Genomic DNA, 10,513 nt, shown 5'->3' on the forward strand with positions numbered 1-10,513 from the left:
GAGAGATCTGAAAACACAGTGTCAGCCCAACCCATCAGCAAAGGTGAAATGGCCAGAACACGGCACTGGGAATGCACTTAAAAAAAATGAATTGCACCTTGCTTCAATCAAGTCACCATTAATTGCAGTATTGTACGGCTGGTGAAACACTGAAGATGCTGGTGCCTTCGCAGTCTTCCTCCTCGGAGAAAGCAAAATTCCCCATTTCCAGTAGCATCCCTCTTCTAAGTGAGTGTACTGATAATACTTTAGTCAGTGGTTATTTGGTCTCAGAGGCAGCAGAAGGTTCTGCACACAAGGCAGAAGCTGCTACTTTCCACTCCTCCCCAGCAAATCCTTCTGCCCCATGTGCAGGGTATCCTTGTTTGGTGCCAGGAGAGCCCAGGACAACAGACAGATGCACCACACAGCTCACACAGCCTGTCAGACGCCGTGTTGACAGAGACTCCACTTACCCTCCATCCAGATACAAGAACCCACCAAACTCCCACATTTTGAACACTGTGAGACCTAGACTCACCCCATGCCCAAACTATTTCATATTCATGCATAAGAATCCTGGCACTCCCGAGTGTCAGTATTATGAAAGACAGGGATGACACTGCCCATCAGTAACTTCTGACAGACAGAACTGGGCCAGCCCAAGTAAAACAAAAAAATGCAAAGGTATTCAATATATATTGGTTCATTCATTTCATCTGAAAGATAATAAACATATACTTCTTTCAAAGGCAGCTATGTGGTCCTCACGATCATCAGAGCACTTCAAAATGTTTAATAAACACATACATACAATGTACATATGATATAGGGAGATACAATCTAGAGCTGAAATACAAGGCTTGGGTGAACCTAAACTGAGGTCTCTCAAATTATAAGTTATCTCAGCCATTCTGCCTTCCTACCACAGATACCAGAACTCAAAGAAAAAAGAAAAGCAGGCTGGCCAGGGAGGAGACAGGATTGCTTTTTCACAAGAGAACAAAGTAAAACTTATTTAAAAAACAAACAAACAAACAAACAAAAAAATGCTGAAAAATACTCCAACTGAATTCAAAAGTATCAGAGAAAAGAGTTAGAGCTCTTTAGTTTGAGGACATGTCCATTTTTTGCAAAGCATGAAGAAAACTCAGAATTTAGTGTCTCCAAGACAGCTGCAGTTTTCCTGGACTTAAACAGACTTGTCTGCCAGAAATTAGATTTCTTGGTCTCCACTTTCTTGACTGTATTCTTCTCCTCTGTCACAAAATATGATTTCAAAATATGCAGAGTTAAAAGTCTAACGAGATTACATTAAATCATTGAAAATGAACAGGAATAAAAGTCCTGAGTTCATCTGCATTTTTAATAAGGAGTTTATCTCAAACTTAAAACCTTGGGCAGGGGGGGAAACCTATCAGATGGAATTTCTGCATGACTTCTGGAACTATATGAAAAATCCAAATTAACAAAACCACCTGGTATCAGTGGACTAGTTAAAACTCGATTAGCACCTGGATACACATCAGCCACAGCTCCTACAACACTTGCAGGACGCAAGCAAAACTACATTAAGCTGCTTATCATTCTGAAGCAAAAAATCAAGGATTAGACATACCTCCCACTGCACATCAGCTGGCCTCCCTAGCTACCACAGTCACCAGGATTATACTCATTTCCAAAGCTCAGGAGTATTTTGAATTAAGCAACCTTACAGCATGAGATGGATGTACATGAAGGAACATGAGCAAAGCTGTGTAGATGGAATTACTGAGCATCAGGTGACAAACCAGAGCTTTCACTGCCTCCAACGTGGGAGTGTTAAGACGAGTACTTAGGAAGCTACACATCCCTCTGAAGACACAAGTTTAAAAGTGTACATAAAAAACCATAACTGGAATATCATCAGGTGTTTACAGCGAGGTATTGGAGTCACTTGCTACAAACAGGTTGTCAGCTGTAGTAAAAAAGTAACACATGTGAAATGTAAGAGCAGCAGTCAGAGACCACAATTCCCCTCAGTCCCACTGAACGGCAGCAAGACGGTCTGTCGATGTCGTCATCGATCACAGCCAGCACCAGCAGCTTCGGAGAAAAGGGCTCGAATCCCAGGAACGAACACGTCCAGAAAACTTTGCTCTGATGGAAAATCCCTCCCAAATATCAAGTGGCAATATGCAAGTGTGAGAAACAAGGAGCAACAAAGGCAAGTCCATCCATGGGTAGTGGCAAAAGTCACTGAAGAAGGCTGCACCCTTCTCAAGCAGTTCAGCTCTCATCACATGGAGACACTTCAAAGGCAGATTTGCCCAGCACAACACATGAGCTTTGTGCACGTCCCTAAGATCAGTCAGTTGTGCAGATGTGTTTATAAGAGATCACGTCAATCTAAAGTAAAGTGCTCTGCAAAAATATCATTTTTCTTCCCAAACAAACCTTTTATTTGCTCAAACTCCAGGGGCACGTCAGCAGCCTTTTTCTTTACTTCTTTGTCAAAAAGCTACAAAGAAAAAAATAGAAGATATAGGCAAAACTCAGTACAAGCTCTTCACCCTGGCTGATACCACTGCTCACTCTAAAAGATCCAGCAATAAACCTTTTATATAAAATCCAGCACTGTCACCACTGCTGCCTCACACTCTGTTATCTAATGGACATCTTCCCTGGCTCTGGGTAGCCAAAACTCACTCTAGCTCCCTCCCCAGCAGGAACCTGTCTCCTTTCCCCTGGTTCCAATTGTTCACAAAGGCACAGCAATGTTACCTCATAAGCTGAGAGCTCCAGGAGCCCTGATATGTCATCCTCTATTTCAGACAGGGACTGGTTCAGGACAGCAGCTGCCTTGGCCACATCTGGGTGATAATGGTTTTGTAGAGACTGTAAAAGCAAAACAAACAGGAGATGGTCTAATATGTACAGGGTAACACACATCCATCTGGCTTCCCACACAGGTATCTGCCCCTTGGTTGGTCAGATCTCCAGAGAACACCAAATTCTGGCAGAGGAGGCAAGTTTGCTGTACTGTGCTACTGCAGAGCTGCAATAAATCCTGATTTCAGTCACCCTTCAAAAGTCAAAGGCCCCTTCCACAGGGTTCACATCCAGCTCCAGACAGACAGACTCCTCCACAGGCCGTGCCCACAATGCATAACCCAGTTCTGCCACCTCCCACAGCCCTGATGCCACATCTGAGCTCCTGCTCCTGTACAACGCTCTTGTTGCTGCTTCAGTCCTTTACACAAAACCTTTGTAGTATTTAAATGAAAGGGATAACTCTACCATTAAGGTTTTAGCACAATCAGGAGTAATCTAACCAATTTCAGCCTTCATGCACCATCCTACAAACGATACAGGTGAAAGGTGAACGCTACAATCTTCTCCAGCATTTTTAAACCTGTTTCTACAGGATGACCTAGCTGTACCCAATTAATTTCCATCAGTGCTCAGCAAGTTTCTCTCTCCCTTCCAAAGCAAATAAAAAGCCTCATACATTTGCAGCTATTTAGCCTGTTTCAGCTGTTAACTGCACATTTTTCAGCTGCATGGTCAGACGTGTGCTCACAAGTCACCTACTAATTAGCATGTATGATTTCTCTAGTGTGTGGAATCCTTTGCCTCTTATGCTAGGATAGAAAGGATGCAGAATAAAAGATCAGCCAGAAACTCATCTCATTTGCAAGATGTATGTCAGCAGGTTCTTGTAAGTGGGACTGCCCACTGCCAACAGGTGTCAAGGAAGTGTCAAGGGTGGATGAAGTCCATACCAGATGCAGATGTTCCTTTTTAGTTGACATACCTTTATCTCCCAGAGACAGCTCTCCAGAGCCCTGCTTTCAGATGGCTCCTCCTCCTCCATAATATATGGATCTTCTGACATTTCTATGGAAATAGAGGTACAGAGCTAATACCTTCTGTGTGATGGAAACAACCCCAAGGGGAATACACAGACCCAGAGCAGTGCTGCAGCCAGAGCTGCAAAACCTTTAGGGTCCATGAACAAGCTGACACATCCCAGCATGACCCAGGAGGCACTGTTTGCAGCACTACAGAATCACATCACTTTTAAAGAGCATAGGAAGTAGGGTACAAAGAACTGAAGTAGTCTGATGCAAAGGGCATCTCAGGCAACTTTGAATAGTCACTACTCATGTTCAACACTGGTCAGTTAAATTACAGAGAGATTAAGTAAATCTCAGGTAACTGCTGAGGCCCCACAGCGGTCACTTATACAGAAACACTACAGATTGAAACCAGAAGTCTCTGGTTTCTGCATTCATTTTCTTCTGATTTCTTGAGGTGAACAAGACAAGCTCAGTGTCTGGTACAGCTTCCCCAGCCATTCAGCATTTGTAACTAGCCTGGGTCGGTGTGCCAGGTTCCAAGTAGCCTCTCTCAGGGAATCACAGAGCCAGCATAGCCAACTGTGAAGCCCGAGGGCAGAGAGGAGCAATGCAGGCAGGTCTGCGCAGACAAAGAACTTGCAGGAGCAACCTGTTGGCTTTCCACAAACTCCAGGGACAGAGAGATCCTTCTAAACCTCAGAATTGGGGCTGGGCTCTCCCTTCCTCCTTCACATGAATCCTGCTCTTTATGTTGCTTAAAGGCTTAACACACAACTCCCCTCTTACCTTCTGGCCCATGAGGTCTGTGTACCAGCACTTTGCACGCAGGGTGCCTCCGAAAGAGATTACAGATGAAGGGAAGGACCATGAGCAGAGCCTCAGGAGGAGCAGTCAGGGCCAGCCGGGAGAGCCGCTTTATAAACGCTGCCACCAGGTACGCTGGCAAGTGACTGTTGGAAAAGAGACAGAAGAAACCAGCATGTAAAACATCCTAGCAAGTGAGGCAGCAGCCTCATCAATCCAAACAGCACGTCAGGTTAAAGATCAGGTTTTTTAGGGGCTATGGAGTAAAGAGAAGCTGTAAGAATCCTTGTTTCAAGCAGTAATATGGGCTCTGGAATAAATCTGGGGGTATTTCCATTCAGTGCATGAATAATCTCAGATCACTCTGTGATTCACACCAGATGCATGGCACCACTCCAGGTGCTCGCTATAGCCAAGCACAGCTCTTGTTGTACATGGTCACTCACATGGCAGTCTTTATTCAGTCATTTTATAAACTTCTGAGTGCCTGGCCAGGCAACCTTAATTATATTCTTCTAATGTCATTTTGTGTCATTTAATTAATACACAGGCCACGGTGCTAAATCTATGTAATACTTCCAGGACTAAAGTAAGCAGTGCAGCTGTTAATGGGGACATAAAGCTGCTGTAATGTAAGTGGGCAGGATAGTTGTGGTTTTGGGTTTGTTTTGGGGTTTTTTTTAAATGATAAAAATGCAAATTTCTAACAGCAATCAGCTCATCTAGGCATTTTCTTCAGGTCAGAAAAGATCAAAGATGACAATTTTCAGGCACTCAGCCTTCAGCCCGAGGGCTCACTACACCTGCAAGGCTCAGCAAAGCCACCCCACAGGACACTATCTGTCGTACCTTGCTACTCTCTCCAAAGTGCACTATGAATACAAGGGGTTTGGTATTAAGAGCCTAGTGCTGAACTGTGAAGAGTTACTCTTGGTTTATTTTATAACATATGATGGCAACTATATGACCAGCTGCTAATCTAGTTTATTCCCTGTGTACAATAAATTGACAGCATCAAGACAGACTGTTAAACACTTTGTATTTCAATGTTATGTGTCTGCAAAAGGTCATCAAATTTATCAGCAGCTTCATGATCTAAAAAAAAGTCTGCAAATGTTACTTTTCCATATTCATAAAGACACACAGAAAAATCATCACTTTCAGACAAAGTGGAATGCAGATCAAAAAACATCCATAATCATTTGCAGATCAAACTCAGATAACTAATTGCATTTTTACTTTCTGAAACGAGATGGCTGTGCAGCAAATCTTCAAAAGTAGCACATGAAAAATTACACAAGATTACACTAACACTCTTTGATTCAGTTTTCTTGGTAAAAATGAATCTAATCCAGTAGGCCCACTGAATACATTAATATCTCCAGACATGTGGGGGACTGTTTGAGAACAGTTGCTGGACAACAGAAAAGCAAGAACACACATAATGAAGATGCTACTTACGATGAAGACAAAAACAGGTCGAGCAAATGGAAAAAGCGGGCTCGGTATTTCACATGATATATGGAAGGGTCTAAGAGACTGTACAGCTTCTTGTAGAAGTCAGGATATTCCCTGTCAAAAACAGGAAAAAGACAACACACATTGCTGATCAGTGATGTACAATGGGACTGCACTGTGTCCAAATGTCTCTGTGCTTTCATTACAGACTGCCCCAGACCACTGCTGTGCTCTGTTTAGCTTTCATAGGTTTCTCTCCACAGCCATCACTTGAAAACAAGCTGCAAGGTGAATTTACAGCTCTTGCAGTGCCCAGCCATTTTCAGGATGTGAAGCTATGTCCATTGACTGTAAATGGTACAGGATCCAGTGAAAAGCACACCAAAGACTACAGCTTCACTGTGTAACCACATCAATAGAAATCGATTTTCAAGTGCTGAGCAACCACAGTCTGCAGAAGAGGATATTTAGGCTCAGCTGAAAAAAAGGTCAGACTATCAAAAGAGCTCAGCATCCAAACAGCTGAGCCTCTTGTGCAGAGTTTGGCTTTCTCATGGGGGAATTTTAAAGCCTGAAGATGTGGAGAATCCATTTCAGTTCCTTTTACATAAAGATACAAGTGCAAAAACCCACGTTCCTTTAAACAAGAAGTCTTTTCACTTACAGATTATGCTGATGAATCAGAATAAATAATCCATTTAAGGCTAGAAGACTGATTGCTCCACCTGTAAGAGAGCAGGCAGGTCTCAACACAGTAAGAAAATAAGTATCAGCTTCAACTTGTTACAAAACCTTCCTAGAAGGAACACATAACTAAGAGTACCTGAAATTAGGGCCAGCATGATTGCTGTAAAGTGATACAATTTAATCTAAAACCATCCAGAGGCTCATAAGTCACTAACAAAGATGAAGCTGTAGTTTAGAAGGCTCTGAAGAACTGAGAGACACAAACGTGCTGCTCTAACCCCCCAAGAAAGCCACACTGGGGAGGCAAAGGTCTCCTCAGAAACAACATTTCTGTAGGAATCTGCACATCTTGTGTCCAGAAGCAGCCCAGGTATCAGCGTTGCTGGCTGAACTCTGTATTTAAAAGAAATTGCTGTTCCCAAAGCCTTAAAAATTATCTTCCTTACCTACAAGGAGCAATAACACTGAAACATAGATAAAAACATCTCACTTTCAGGGGCAATGGAGTTCACCCTAGTTCCTTAGCTTCATCCCAGCCAAAAGTATATCTGTTTCATCATCCAGGCTGTGGTGCTGAGTCCAGCAGCCCTCCCAAGTCCACACATACCATGCTGCAGAGCCTCACAAAGGACAAAAACCTGTTTTCACTCACCTATGCCATAGGCCACTGTCAAGAAGTCTATCATGAGAGTGGGTTCATTCATGTAGGGCAGGATGGAGTCATGTAGAATGACAAGAACTTTTTTGTAAAGGCCAGTGGGTAGCTGTGAAGGACAAAACAACACAGTGAAATAATGGTTGCAGGGAGAACTTGGAAAGCAACAGTAAGTCATGGCTAAGAAAGGCAACACAAGCACAAGCAAAGGACAATACAGAATGCCTTGCAGCAACAGCTCCCAAATGGGAGAGTTTACAAGCGATGGTTGACAATTAAGTTCTTTCAAAGAAGTGGGTGTTCAAAACTAAAAGTGTCACTGCAGCTCAGAGGAGAAAGCTGGAAGAGTGGGAAGTCACCAGCAAACGGGCTTGGGAACCTTCAATTTGTGAACAGAGGTCATTATGCTGCAGATCACTCCTCACTGGCATACTTGTTTAAGGTGGGAAAAAAAGGTTGAGAGTAAGGAGAAGAAACAGATCATGAGGTCGTATTTCTTGGCAGAAGAACAACCCAACAGAAATGGTGACTGGGCTGTTCTCATCTGGCACAGAAAGGACTGTGGGGTTCCACCAGGAGCTCCATGCAAGGATAGCCACAGCTTCTAACCAGTAGCAACTGGAAAGCAATGCAGATCAGTAGTAGGATCAGTAGTAGAAGTAACACTCACCTTATGCTTCAAAAAACTGAGCCACATTTTTTCAAACGCCTGCTTGTGTGCCTTAAAACAGAATTGCAAGGATTGAATTAAACACACTGGTATAGATACAGCTCTATTTTAAGTAAGAGAAAATTTCAGCTCCAAAGCACCAAATGAACAGTTACCTGCAGCTTTGACACTTTCAACTCCTCCCAGTTATCTAAGAAAAAAAAGGGAAAACAGATGTTGAACTTGAAATGGATGTTTAAAAAATTAAGATGACACTTTTTTACTTAGTCCTTTAATACTCTAAAAATTTGGGTGAAGTCCTTGTCTTGACACAAGGCCATGACAGACCCCCACTGTGGACTGAGGAATGTGGATTTTGTAATACTGTTTAGAATCACTGTGATCATAAAGCAGACATTTTTCATTAGCAAACAATAATAGGTTTAAGATTTTTATTGTGTGAAGACTCTGATTTTTCTTTTCACACACAGTTCATCACGTGGAAGTTACTAACCTTGCTTCACCATAAATTTCACCAAGTCACTCTCTTTGTTCGGCATGTTAATGGGTGAAATGAGAGAAAATACATTCTGCTGGTAAAATGGCAGTGGCCTCTGAAAAAAAAAAGCCTATTATCAAACATGAAGCAAGTTCCACAATGGATGGTAAGATGCTAAACTTAAATATTGCCCCATTTCTCAAGCACTGAATATATTTAGGAGAGAAAAAGGAAAGGAAAAACGCTCATGGCTGAATTACATACTGGTATATTCTCTATTGCTGCCTCGCCCTGGAGTATTACTTGTTTGCCCAACACAAAACCTACCTCTGAACTAATTTTGTTTTAACAAAACCAGTGGATCCAATTAAAGAAAATACACTCTTCTGCACTAGAGAGAGAAAGGAGTTAAAAGTTCTGTGTGTGCCACCTGAGCTGCAGAGATTTGGGTAAAACAGAAGCTAGAGCCGAGACCAGGTTTTGCAAGACCAACAGTATGTGTGTCTTGAACTACCTCAAATTTCAGATTGAAGACAGTCTTAGCATAACTAGAACAAAATATGAGCAAGGGAAAGAAAAAAAAAAAAAAAAGGAAAAAAAAATTAGCACATTCATATCTCTTGCTTCCAAAGTCTTCCCATATACCACCAGTCTATCCCCACTTCACACACATGATACACATTTCAGAGCAGCTAATCCAGACCCACCTCAACAGTAACAATTTATTACCTCTTTTGTTTTCTGCATGACTTGTCCAATACTCTCAGTGACTGCCTTCATGACAAAGTACCGAATGTCATCATACTCCATGTATTCTTGAAAGCGAGAGATCAGGAGTGAAGCGTCCTCATTTAAGGGAAGTAAGCCATCAACAACTACCTAATGAAAGGTTTGCAAAGGAAAGCAACAAGTCAGTCTCTTACAGTACTGGAGCAGACAGCGAGCTGTGATGGCTGAGGGCACCTCCTTGTCTTTCTGAAAGGCAGCTAGCATGGCCATGTGCTGCTTGCCCCAGAGCAACACTCACAAGCCATTCTGACTGGCCCTCCTGACCTCTGAGATGGGCCCCTTCTATCAAAGATAATGTCATTTAGGGGCAGTACCTTCCCTCTCATCTCCTGGTCCTTGCAAGCAAGGCCACAAAGTCCAAAAAACCACCCCAGAACTGGCACCTCATAAACACTCAGTAATCCAGCTTGGATCTGTACAAGGCAGCTGCTCCCACACCTGCAGGTGCCACCCCACCAGGGACAGAAGCTCTAGGTCTTGGTGCTCTCTCCAGAACACCACCCTCCCTTCCCACTGAAAACCTCCTAGCCTGGAATTTTAGTCCTGGAGATGGTGAGCACTAGTGTGCCATTGGGTAACGACAGGAGGAGCTTTTCAGTTTTGCAGCTCACCTTAAGAAGTTCACGAGGAAAAGTTAAACTCCCCTTCCACTCTACTTTGATCAATGGATATTGTGCCTCCAGCTCCACAAACTTCATGAGGGTGCAGAGTGACAATTCCTTTTAAAAAACCAAACAAACAGGAAATAATCCACCTCAACAAGAACACCAGTGGTCAAACCCAAAGGAGCAACTTCTAAAGGAGGAAGATTGAACTAAGATGGTCCTCAGGGAGAAAGCTGTGTGCCCGCTATGGGCAGGCTGGTGAGCAGAGGTGAGCCAGAGCACCAGCAATGTCTCACAGTGCTGCCTGCCCTCCCATGCTGAACTATTCGATGGGTAATTACATCTGCATGGCAGGGGACCCCGGTGTGACCCCGCACCTCAGCAGTGGGCTCAGGCCCTACCTTGACCTGGAAGGCGGGATGGCCCATCAGCTCGGCCAAGCAGCCCACGCAGTCGTTGTAGCGATGCCGCATCCATATCTTGTACTTGTCCTCAGCGCTGCAGTGATCTGCGGGGTGACACACAGAGAAGCCTCGAACAACATCC

General features: G+C 43.4%; 1 protein-coding gene across 1 annotated transcript; it reads right to left on the minus strand.

Moving 5' to 3' along the window:
• Positions 1-2,095: 2,095 nt before the first annotated feature.
• NOC4L (nucleolar complex associated 4 homolog) lies at positions 2,096-10,466 on the minus strand. Its single transcript, XM_010170005.1, has 13 exons — positions 10,369-10,466; positions 9,974-10,081; positions 9,303-9,452; positions 8,589-8,688; positions 8,251-8,285; positions 8,096-8,146; positions 7,423-7,534; positions 6,748-6,808; positions 6,087-6,197; positions 4,608-4,771; positions 3,776-3,858; positions 2,743-2,856; positions 2,096-2,479 (listed from the first exon to the last, which is right to left on the minus strand). Exons 1-13 carry the CDS (start codon positions 10,438-10,440, stop codon positions 2,363-2,365), a joined length of 1,278 nt encoding a protein of 425 aa, XP_010168307.1. The 5' UTR covers positions 10,441-10,466; the 3' UTR covers positions 2,096-2,362.
• Positions 10,467-10,513: the final 47 nt, after the last annotated feature.

This window comes from Antrostomus carolinensis, unplaced genomic scaffold (genome assembly GCF_000700745.2).
Source record: "Antrostomus carolinensis isolate BGI_N321 unplaced genomic scaffold, ASM70074v2 scaffold28756, whole genome shotgun sequence".
NCBI classification, from domain to species: Eukaryota; Metazoa; Chordata; class Aves; order Caprimulgiformes; family Caprimulgidae; genus Antrostomus; species Antrostomus carolinensis.

What these genes read in the sequence shown, in the direction of transcription:
- NOC4L (XM_010170005.1), bottom strand. Translation starts at nt 10,440, where the DNA reads ATGCGGCATCGCTACAACGACTGCGTGGGCTGCTTGGCCGAGCTGATG. An exon ending in TCATGCAGAAAACAAAAGAG is followed by an intron (nt 8,689 to 9,302) that starts GTAATAAATTGT and finishes TTTTTTTTTCAG; the next exon opens with AGGCCACTGCCATTTTACCA. An exon ending in CTGATTCATCAGCATAATCT is followed by an intron (nt 6,198 to 6,747) that starts GTAAGTGAAAAG and finishes TGTTTTTGACAG; the next exon opens with GGAATATCCTGACTTCTACA.